Genomic DNA, 11,753 nt, shown 5'->3' on the forward strand with positions numbered 1-11,753 from the left:
TGAGAACTTTTTGCTGCCTTAATGTAGACGTTTCAAACTACACTTTTCACTGTATCTGTTGCTTTAGTTATACATCACCTTTTTTTTGTTTGTTTTTTTGGTTTGTTGTATCTTCATTTACCTTTGTGTCATAACATTTTGTAACATTCCTTTTACTTTCTTCTCTGAAACATTCATTATCGAGGACTGCATTATTTAATTTCTATCTGTTTTTGAGATTCACAATTTCCTTCTATTATTGATTTTCAGTTTCATTTTACAGTGGTTGGAGAATATATTCCATTATTTTTATTATTAGACTTTTTTTTACATGGTCTACATGAAAGAATGTACCAAGTGTGCTCAAAAGAATGTTTATTCCTCTGTTTCTTGTTAGAAAGCTGTGTAGGTAATTTGTTAGGTATTATTTGTTCATATGATTGTTTAAAAATTCCATCTTATTGCTGATTTCTGCCTAGTTTCATACATTTTTAGAGTAAGATATTGCAGGATTCAACTACTTCTTTTCAATATGTAGATTTGATAAGATCAACAGTCATTCATATATTTCATATAATTGCTTTTAAAGCAGTTAAGATAAAAAGAAGAAAAATTATGTATTCATACTGTCTTTTGTAACTACATGATTATTTTTACTGATGCTCTTAAATGTGTTTTAAATGTGCTTTTGACTTATAATCTGGGGTTATGTACTTCAGTCTGAATAGAATGTCCTTTAGTATAAGCTGATAAAAAAATCATTTTTTTGTATTATCTGGAAATGTCTTTATTACATATCATATTTTAAAGATAGCATTGCAAATATAATTCTTAGTTCACAGTTCTTTTTTGTATTTGTTGATTTTGAACACTTTAAAACATTATCCCAATTACTTCAGACCCCTGTTATTTCTATGAAAATTCAGTTGTTCATTATATTAGGGTTCTGTGGAAAGCATTAACTGAGATATTTCTTGCTTTCCACATGTTGTCTTTGGCTTTGGCTTTCCATGTTTTTACTATAATGCGTCTGTTTTCTTTAATAAATGTTTCTTTATTTGTGGAACCATTTATTGAGACATTAAACGTATTTCTGTTTATAATTTGCATTTTCACTGGGAAGGAGGTCTGTGGAGCTCCTCATACTTAGGTGGAATTCCCTCATGAAATGTATTTTTATATGAAAAAGAAATTTTCTGAAGATGACTGGAATTTAAAACAATATACAAAACAATTACATCTTATAATGAGCAAAAATGCATCAAAAATATAATTCTTCCATATGTAACTAATTTTAGAAAAGTTTACTATAGAAAAAAGTAAATGCAATACCAACAATAAGCTCAGTAAAAATGGTAAAAAACTTCCTTGTAGCTAAAATATGAAGTTTATTGACATAGTAAAGAAAATAAACAATGAGAATGATATATAAGACTAATAAGCATAGAGTTTTCAAGGCTCTCAAAATCGGTTGATATTTTAATATAATTTTACCAATTTTTTAGGAATTTTTGTAGGGCTTGATAACCTAAGTCTGTGCTTATCAGAGAATATGAAACAAGTGAGAATAACATAAATATTTTGACAATTTGTAGAGGAAAAATGCCCTGCTACATTTAAAGTCATTATGATATATTCATATATAAACAGGGAGCTATTAATTCAGGGTTAGGAAAACAGACTGTTGGAACAAGATAGACGTGTCTTAAAAGAATGAAAATGTAGAAAAATTTGTGAGAAATAAGCATTTTCGAACAGATAAAGGGTATTATTCCATAATTAACTGTGAGAAAGTCAATTATTGTCATAGAAAAAATCAATTCCATCCAATCTATACCAGAGAGGTAGTATTATGAAAGATAATTTATAGAATGAGGAATTTTCAAAATAGATCTTAAAAAGTGGTTATAACAGATTGATAAAATGTACTATATTAAAATTAAAATTTTGAAGAAATGAAAAAGTAACACAGTTTTTAAGTGGAAGGTCCAAAGAGGTTATTTGCTATATGTAATATTAAATATGTATTTAAAAAACATTATGTTGAACAGTGTGAACTGTTATTTTATACAGATTTTATATGTATAAAAATGATAATTTCATTTGGCCAACTCAAAAACTCAGTGAATTTATAATCTATAGAAATACAAAAAAAAATACAAAATGGTGAAAAAAAAGTAGTGGACAAATAGGAAATTGTTGTTGCCTGAAGCTGACACACGAAATTTAATAAAAATGACTAATAGAATTCTTTTATTCTCTCAATAGTTTCCTGTATGTAGAAAGGGGAAAACATGCAAATTTCAAAATTAGTAAAAGAAAATGACTATAACTTTAGTATTGGAGTCACCAATACTTTTCAAAGTAAAAAGGAAATGGCTTTGTTCTGCAACAAACAGCATTCCTGCTGCAGCTCCTAAATTATCATGATAGACTACAAAGAGTATGCAACAATACTTTTTCCTATAAATAATGTCAACCACAAAAAGACAAAAGCCCCACTGTTATTTTATTAATTGCTTCTTGAAGAACAATTCCCATCATCTGTTTTAAACTATGGAATATGAAATCAACCACAAATGTTCTGTGCACTAATTAACTATACTCAAACTTGTCATACACTTCTGAAAATATAGCACAACTATATATTTTATATCTCTTTTGAGGTAATAGTCCTTTGCTTTTAGTTTACTGATATTTCCTTCTAGATTGGGGAAATACAGATTACTGGATAATTTAGTATATCATTGTTTAACCCCACCAGAAATCTCTTTTTACTCTGCAAATTACCGTATAGTGAGGCACAACTAGAAGAAATTTTAAAAAAGATGGTTACCTCAAGACACTTTTTTCTGTTCCGCTAGTATGAGATTGTAGGCATGTTTATATCTTAAATAGAAGAAAAAGACATAATTATACATCTAGTTTTGTTAATGCTTGTCAGATTTTCCTGAACTCCTAATCTAATACTCTATGGTAAGACTTAACATTTGAATGAAATATCTCTTTGACTATCTTGTAAGCCATTAGGGCAGTGATGACCACAAATGACAGAAATGGTGCAAAGTCACTGTTTTAATATGCAAAAAAATGCAAAATATGTAAAAATGTAGTAGTTCAATATTCCAAGGCCTGGGAATTTGTCATTCTTGGAAAAAAAATTGAAATAACAATTGAAATATTTTACCCAAATAAAATTACACACAGTGACCAATTTCTTTTTATTTGCTCTTGACTAAAATACCAGTTGAGATAATCAGTTTCTTTTTTAAGTGTTTATGTTTTTCATTATTCAACGTGAGAAAATAGCTTAACAATATATATCTATATATATCCATATATATAGTCTGACTGTAGTTCATGAGATGGGATGAAGAACAGCAAAAAATTCCTCTTGGGGGTGAATTAAGAAGTATAGGGCTAGCATGGAACATTTTACTGACTAGTTTTGGTTCGAACTGCAGTTTTTCCTTAAGTACTGCTTAAATGTTCTCACTTATTGTCCAGATAACTAATATCTAGTGCCATCTAACTGACATGCAAAACGAACTTTTTTTTTGACTTATCACTTTTTCTTACATGTAAGCATTGTACACAAATTTATTTACAAAAGTTTACTATATGTGGTATATCTCCTTTAATTGGCAATAAATTGGGCTTTTGCTAAATCTTAGTATACACTTCTAGGGCATTATTGACTTTTTATGTTCCTATGGGAGTCTAAAAAAGTACGTCTGTTTGTGTGCCATCTTAACATACAGTCTATATTTTAATAAAGAGCTTCTGAAACAAATCTTTAAAAAATGGTGAAATTCTATCCAGTCAACAATGCTGAATATCTTATTAATCTAAATGAAAGAAAAAATAATTTACTTATGCATTTATGGAGACATGGGATCATGTGCATCTTTTGCAAGAACCTTTTGTAGATTATTTTATAAAATAATATTTTTTATTTATAAGGTAATGATAAAACACCATTAGTTTGTAATGAGGTTACATTCATTTATCCTGTTGTGGAGTGAATATTTTGGTTCATGGTAATTGGAAGAATGGGACGAAGGAAGTTAGAGAGAGCCTGCGGAGTCTAAGGGAGTTGGAATTTTCTCAAGGTGTACAGAGGACTTATGAACTAGGAAAACAAATATTGGTTAGGCAGCCATTTTGAAATGATGCAATTGATTGTAATTTTCACTTTTTCCAGATAATTCTCTCAGCATTTTGGCAAAGCATAATGGATTCAACCGCCAGAAGCAAGAAGTCTATCTTTTACCAATCATAATCAGTGATAGTGGGAATCCTCCACTTAGCAGCACCAGCACTCTAACCATCCGGGTCTGTGGCTGCAGCAATGATGGTGTTGTCCAGTCTTGTAATGTTGAAGCTTATGTCCTTCCCATTGGACTTAGTATGGGCGCCTTAATTGCCATATTAGCGTGCATCATTTTGTTGCTAGGTACGTATTTCCTTCATATCTTGATGTCAGCATTTTTTCTGGTTCATAAATGATTGTAAATAAGGAGAGCAAACTCTAACCTGGCCAGGAATCAGCATTCTTTTAAGGAAGAGAAACTCTCTCTCTCTTTTTTTCTCACACTCTGAGGTCACTAAGAGGAAATGAAGAGAGAGAGGACTTTTAGTGTCTTTTTCCATCCCATCACCAGTGAAAAGATTTACAAAGCATAAAAAAGCATATTACTAGTGGAAATGGTGATGAGCATTTCTGTACTTACAACAGAATCTATTATATAAGAAGACCTCTAAATATTCTGCTACCCACCATTTTACTGAAATAGAAAACTATCATATGCTCACATTACTGTTGAATTGAAACATTCTATATTATGTTTTCTTGAGTCTATCAGATCCCAAAGTTTGGTGAGATAAAAACAAAACACACAGGCTGACAAAAATTATGATTCCCTCAAAATAACTTCGAGTTCCAATGTTGTTTTAATTAGCATTATCATCAAATTAAAATGAAGATTGCAAATTAACGGAAAGCTTCATAATTCTTCCATTAAAAATCTAATTATAAAAGTGAGATTAGATGGTAGAAAAATGTTTCAGAAAGCTTTTATCTTATCTTGTTCTTGAACAATACAACACTTTAAAGATGGTGTCAGTTACTCTTTTCCCATTTACATCTGTCTTGCTCACCCAGTGCCCCAGATTTGGCATCACTTTCCTGACATTTTATTCCAAGTTTGGTGTAGTTGATCTGCTTATGTAGGTATGCACTCTTTCTTTCCCCCCCCTTAGGGCAACCTTGGAAGGCAAAGAAGTTCAAGCCTTCATCCAAGAAAAGATGCCTATACAATTTTGACATTCATTTCTGTGCAAAAATTAATAATAATTGCAGGATTTGAAGAATTATAAAACACAAAATACACTAGATAGAATCTAGTTTACTTTTTTTTTAACAGATAATATACACAGAAGCAAAGGGTATGAAATGATTTCCCCAGGTACATAGCAAGTTAGTCATGCTACTCCTGCTATTTTTCGTTTCACACCACTCACCCTGGAATTGATACCAGTATGAAATGTAGCTCTCACCACTACCATATGCAAACTTGTCCATTTATCCTACCTCCATCATCATTTTTTTTTTTTTTTTTTTTTGGTACCAGGGATCGAACTCGGGTCTTCACACTTGTGAGGCAAGTGGCAGAACCACTAAGCCAAATCATCATTTAATAAGCAGAAGTAATCTGAAATAATTTTTATTCAAAATTCAGTGTTCATCCTTCATAAGGGGGTTTAGTTTAATTCCTCAATAAGGGTTATTCAAGTTTTATGATCGTAAGTTTCTTGAAATTCCTCTCTTAGCCTATATGATATGCTGCTTGTAAAAGGTTATGTTCCTTTGGCTAATTGTCACTTGGGATTTTTTTCCTACAGTCATTGTGGTGCTGTTTGTAACTCTGAGGAGACACAAAAATGAACCATTGATTATCAAAGATGATGAAGATGTTCGAGAAAACATCATTCGCTATGATGACGAAGGAGGAGGGGAGGAGGACACAGAGGCTTTTGACATTGCAACTTTACAAAACCCAGATGGAATTAATGGATTTTTACCCCGTAAGGATATTAAACCAGATTTGCAGTTTATGCCAAGGCAAGGGCTTGCACCAGTTCCAAATGGTGTTGATGTCGATGAATTTATAAATGTAAGGCTGCATGAGGCAGATAATGACCCCACGGCCCCACCATATGACTCCATTCAAATTTATGGCTATGAAGGCCGAGGGTCTGTGGCTGGCTCTCTCAGCTCCTTGGAGTCCACCACATCAGACTCAGACCAGAATTTTGACTACCTCAGTGACTGGGGTCCCCGCTTTAAGAGACTGGGCGAACTCTACTCTGTTGGTGAAAGTGACAAAGAAACTTGACAGTGGATCATAAATAAGTCAATGGAACTGAGCATTCTGTAATATTCTAGGGTCACTCCCCTTAGATACAACCAATGTGGCTATTTGTTTTAGAGGCAAGTTTAGCACCGTTCATCTATAAACTCAACCACATTTTAATGTTGAACCAAAAATAATAAAAATAAAAAGTATATGTTAGGAGGTTATAAATCTTGTGGAGTGTGAATTAAGTATGTGGAGTGTCTAGAAGTTTTTGAATATTTGATATTTACCTGACTGCCACAGACAAAGATTGGGATCCTAGCTAATGCTTAGAGAAATGGTTTAAAAAAGAGGAAAAATCAAAATTAAAAGGTGCTTTCTTAGAAAAATGGACCTGCAAGGAATCTGCTGCTGTTATGTCTTCTGCAAGGATTTTTATGAATGCAAATGGGTTTTTCCCTTTCACCAATAAGGATCCCGTCACAAATGATAAAGCAATACTTGGTCTGCTGTACATTATGACTTTTTTGGAGATTTGGGAGGCCTCCTAGATTATACGGTACGGTGACCACACATTGTACATAATTGTTGGCACCACTCACTAGAGACTGAATAGCATCTTTAAATATTGTGTCAAGCCTTAAAATATTCACGTTTGTAATCCATTCCAGGGTGGGCATTGCCAACTCAGTGGTGGGAGGAGAGAAATCCCATTCAAACAGACTTGTTTTTAGAAGCAGGATTCCTCGTTCCCTCCACTTCATCTTCTTCCACAAGGACACAAAGATAAACTGTATCCCACAGTGGACTACATAAGACACAGAAGGTTTTATTGCTAGTGCGTGGATTTATTTGTTTAATCCTCAAAATAAATATTTTATTGATGTCCATTAATGCTTTATTTATTAAGTTGGTAATCTGTAGATTAAGGGACTATATGGAAAAAAACCCTAAATTATATCCATTAATAATCCTTTAGATTGTTTTATATAAATATATATATACAATGAATGTTTAATACATGTACATTTTGATAAGTATGGCAGGCAATATTATCAAAAGGAGAGCTAATAGTCTCTGTAGAGTAGAAAGTGTTATTGTGACTGGTGATGGCAGGAACAGCATTTTCCCAGAGAAACTTTTGGACTTTTTCTATTTTGTTCATAATCCTAGTATTTGATGTTTTTACTACAAGCACAAACATCAGAAAGTATATTGATTCCTGTGAATATTTAAAGTCTAGACTTTTAGATACCTATATAAAGCCCTGCCCGAGAAACTTGCTTCAAATTGTCCCCACTATTTTAGAGCAGGAACAGATTTGTACATAATTTTACTGCTTATGTTTTTAGCACTCTGTCCCTAATCATGGTGATGCACAGAACGTCTTAGATCACAGAAGAAAAAAAAACAAAAAAGAACAGCACTAGAAGATGTGAGCATATTTAATTTGTAATGCAAACCTGCCATTTAGGAGTAGAAATGTATGATAAAATTCAAGTATTACATGCAGATCATTTTAATTTTCTACTTTGCTTTAATGCAATGTTGTTTATTTACTCCATGTATTGTATTCAGAGAAACTCCTGTATTGTTTCCTACTTTGTGAAATATATTTTTATAAATACTTTTGTTGTCATCATTTTTTTTCCAGCTAAATGAAGACCTTTTAACAGTATTATCGACTCTAACTAAAATTCTAAAATATTTAACTAAACCATCCCAAGGACCTACTTTTATTTGTAAGAGTCTTTATTATAAAAAATACAGAAGATAAATGGCTTGATAATGAACAAATAACAAGACATCAGCAGTTACATAAAGGAAGGTGGAGAACCTAAAAGCTAGTTTCGCTGTGTCATTTGGTTGCTTCTGGAAGCAGAGACTGAGGCAGTATTAGAAGAAAAACACAAAAGAAATAAAAGAAACAGTATTGGGTAGGGAAATCCTTCAAATAAGATTATAGATCTAAAACTTGGGGAAAAAAAAAGGAATCAGATAATGAGTTTTGGCAAGAGAGCCTTAGACTGCAATGCAGATCTGCCCATGCTCAGAGAAAGATTGTCCACTAGAAAAGGACCACGCTGGGAAAAATAGGCTCTAATCAGCTGCCACCTCACTCACTGACTGGGAGCTGCCTAAGACAAGCATGGGTTTGGTTTAGAAAATGAAGACAGCAACTTCTGTAAGCTGCCTCCACTGTGACAGAAACCAAATATTTGAATATTATACTATGAATTTAATAACTATCAACACTTTATTGAAGTCAGATGAAGAACCAAAATGACTTTTAAATATACTATGTAGCACAGTGTCCAAAGCAAGTACTTGGTGAATATAAATTATTAATAGTATTATAGTAATAATTAATAGCAATATTCCAACTATCTTACACGCTTTAAATCAAGGAGAAATGTTTTTATTTCTTGCACATCAGACTTAGTTCTATTCATTTTGCAGAGAAGTGTCATATCTAACACAAATATCACACTATTGCTTTTCAGGAATATGAAATCTATATCCTACAATGTTGGTAATTAGTAGGATAATCAGCAGATGATTGTTTTTTGTGGTTGGGAGATAATGTCTGGTATATCACCTGTCCATATCTTGTTTTAAAATTATTTTGCCTGGGAAAAGAGATAAATATCCCTTATTGACTTTTTACAGTGACCATTCTAGCATTTTGTGCATAAAAGCCAAGTTTAGGTTTTGTAATATGGGGTGAAGCGGATAATACTGTATTCATGTTAGTGATATATTCTATGAACAATGCTTTTAGAGTAGCCTAAATTTAAAAGTATGTCTGAAGACACACACACACACACACACACACACACACACACATGCACACAGCTCCATTTGACTGAAGCTTTTCATTTAGTAAAAGACTTAACAGGACTTCCCTAAACATACAAGATGAATGAGGTTCAAACTTTTTAGAACTTATTTCATGCTTAGTTTAATTAATATACTTTTTAACTTTATTAAAGTGATTATTTATATGTCTGTGTATTTTTTCTGTCCCATTAATATTAATTTTTATCATATATATATGTGTGTGTGTGGTTTTTTTTGCATACAATGCTTCTTTAGTCAGTAGGTTTTTTAATCTCTCTTAGACTTCCATATACATATAGAGTGTGAAGGTGCTGTTTCTTACAATGATTTTTATGAGTGCAGTTATTGCAAGTTGAAAAATAGTTTATAGTAGGACAATTATTATATGCTATGAATTAAATTCATGTGTTACCCTGGCCTCATAAAATTGTGAATTCTAGGATATGAAATTTGCTTTGAAAATATTTTGGCAAAATGCATGGGTAAGTGTGTATGTATATCTAAAATAAATTTTTGAAAAACCTTAAATTCACTGGTATCACCAGTAAAGCTAGAATGCTTAGAAAATAGACAAATGTGCCTTTGGGAGAGTTGCTTAATCATATGCTTAAAGTAAGACAAGTCTCTGCATGAGACTTAGAAATCTCCCAGGAGCAGCCAGATTCCACACTGAGATTCAACAGAGTGATGGGCTATGCTATACTTTGCAGAAGGAAAAGCGGGTGCTGAGAGCTAAGTAGCCAATTACTCTTTATAGCCACATAAGGACCGGAGGCAAGTAGTCCCTTCCAACAAGTTGTATTATGCGATCACTGGCTTTGCAGGGAATCTCACGAATGTATAACCTTCTGATTGCCTTTTTGATTGAAAGTTCCATCTGAGATCAAGGCAGTGCAACTAGTAATAAGATTTCAAAAAATCCCATCACTGGCACTGTCGGAAAGGTTGAGCATGACTGAAATCCCATCATTGTCAGTCAAAAAGATAAGGTAGCAGTGGGTATTACTTTAAAAGCTATATAAGTGCACAATTTAAACATGAATATCAACATTAAAAGGAATATACATACACATTCTTACATTTATATCCACACATGTATACACATACATAGAAATAATTAAGTTATAATAATTAAGATTTCATTTCACAATCATACACACCACCCAAACCTGGAATGGTCACTTTTTGTTTGCTGAATCTAACCTTGAATGTGAAAGCAATTTGACTAAGGGTAAAGGGTTTTAAGTGAAAATTATATTTGTGAACAAAATAATCACTCATAATTCCTGGGAATCGAATTAAATTCATAACAGCATGAAGCTGGTTTAGATGTTTTTGTATCATTGTATTTCTGTGGAGAAAATAATTGTAGAATATATTTTGTAGGAAATATTTACCCATATATTTTTATGTTTCTTCAATTTCAATACAGTTTTATTTGCTATATGAAGTTTCTTTGCGATGTTACTCCGTTGGCTCATGTTGGTTATATATTTTTGCCATTATTAATTGCTCTATATGATAATGGTTGTAGAGGATAATATTTACATTGTCTCTCATTAAAATATATATTATTTTAATATTTTACTTATAGTCAACAAATAATTATGGATTAAGTAATATATTCTTAATATTTGAGATATTCTAGCCCTAGTATTTTGGGCTCAGTCCTAGTATCATAGGGTATATGCAATTAAAAATCCCTTTGTCTTGATGGACTAAGATACAAGAATTTAGTCCACAAAATTTATTAAGAATCAATCAGTGCAAGAGTTAAGCTTTATATCTGATATGAGAGCATTAAATGTGATGGTATCTCCAAACTTTTCACCTTTATAAAGTGAAACTAATCATCACTAAGCTAGTTGTTGAGACACTATTTGCCTATGATTAAATACCATTTAAATCCATGCTTAGACTTTAGTTTGCCAGACATCAAAGTCCTTTTACATTCTACTAAAGAATTTCATCTAAAATTATAATGTAAGTTGTCCAAGGAGAGGAAATAGAAAATGAACTAGGCAACTGTGTTTTTTCTCTCTTGCATGGTGGCCTGCCCTCATGCTGTAGAGTATATTTCTTTTCCTACTTTTACTTGCCCCAAACTCACTCTGCAGAGCATTTTTATTTCCTACCTTTAAAATAACTTATAAAAGAACAAAAATGAGCTAAACATTGTGCTATGGAAGCACCAAGGAGGAAGCAAAGTACTGCAATTGGCAAAACTCAAGAAAGCTTCAGGGAGGAATAGTTTTAAAATTTAGGGTTTTTTTTTTAAGTATGGGAACTGAACAACAATTGCAAAAGAAGCCAGTTTTTCTGGAAACAAAGTGGTAAATAAGTTTTGAAAAATAATCACATATAAAGATTAACAGCATGTTTGAGCACTCAGAAGATTCAGAAATGGGGTGCTCATAGGGCACTCTAGTATAGCATATATTATGGCAAGTTTGTTGGTGACCAGAAAGTGACTCAGACAATCCTTATGGAGTTTTCCATGATTAAATTATACATAGAATAAGTGAGAAAGAGAGGAGTTGAACTTCAGTCTTCTGGATTATTTCTGGGATTGTT

At 32.3% G+C, this 11,753-nt stretch overlaps 1 protein-coding gene across 10 annotated transcripts in view; it reads left to right on the forward strand.

The window, feature by feature from the left end:
* Window positions 1-11,753, forward strand: part of Cdh8 (cadherin 8) — a 382,630-nt gene that overhangs the window by 353,096 nt on the left and 17,781 nt on the right. For 4 of the 10 annotated variants that reach the window (XM_004843115.4, XM_004843117.4, XM_087205636.1 and 1 more), the window contains 2 exons: window positions 4,184-4,435; window positions 5,884-7,966. In XM_004843115.4, the coding sequence (XP_004843172.1) occupies window positions 4,184-4,435; window positions 5,884-6,377 (746 nt within the window). In that variant the 3' untranslated portion in view covers window positions 6,378-7,966. Of the gene's footprint in view, window positions 1-4,183; window positions 4,436-5,883; window positions 7,967-11,753 lie in introns of those variants that run through there. The other 6 variants (XM_004843118.4, XM_087205660.1, XR_015449028.1 and 3 more) reach the window with 5 other exon arrangements.

The sequence above is a fragment of the Heterocephalus glaber genome, unplaced genomic scaffold (assembly GCF_053883595.1).
Source record: "Heterocephalus glaber isolate CG9 unplaced genomic scaffold, H.glaber_assembly_v1.0 deba00000071, whole genome shotgun sequence".
NCBI lineage: Eukaryota > Metazoa > Chordata > Mammalia > Rodentia > Bathyergidae > Heterocephalus > Heterocephalus glaber.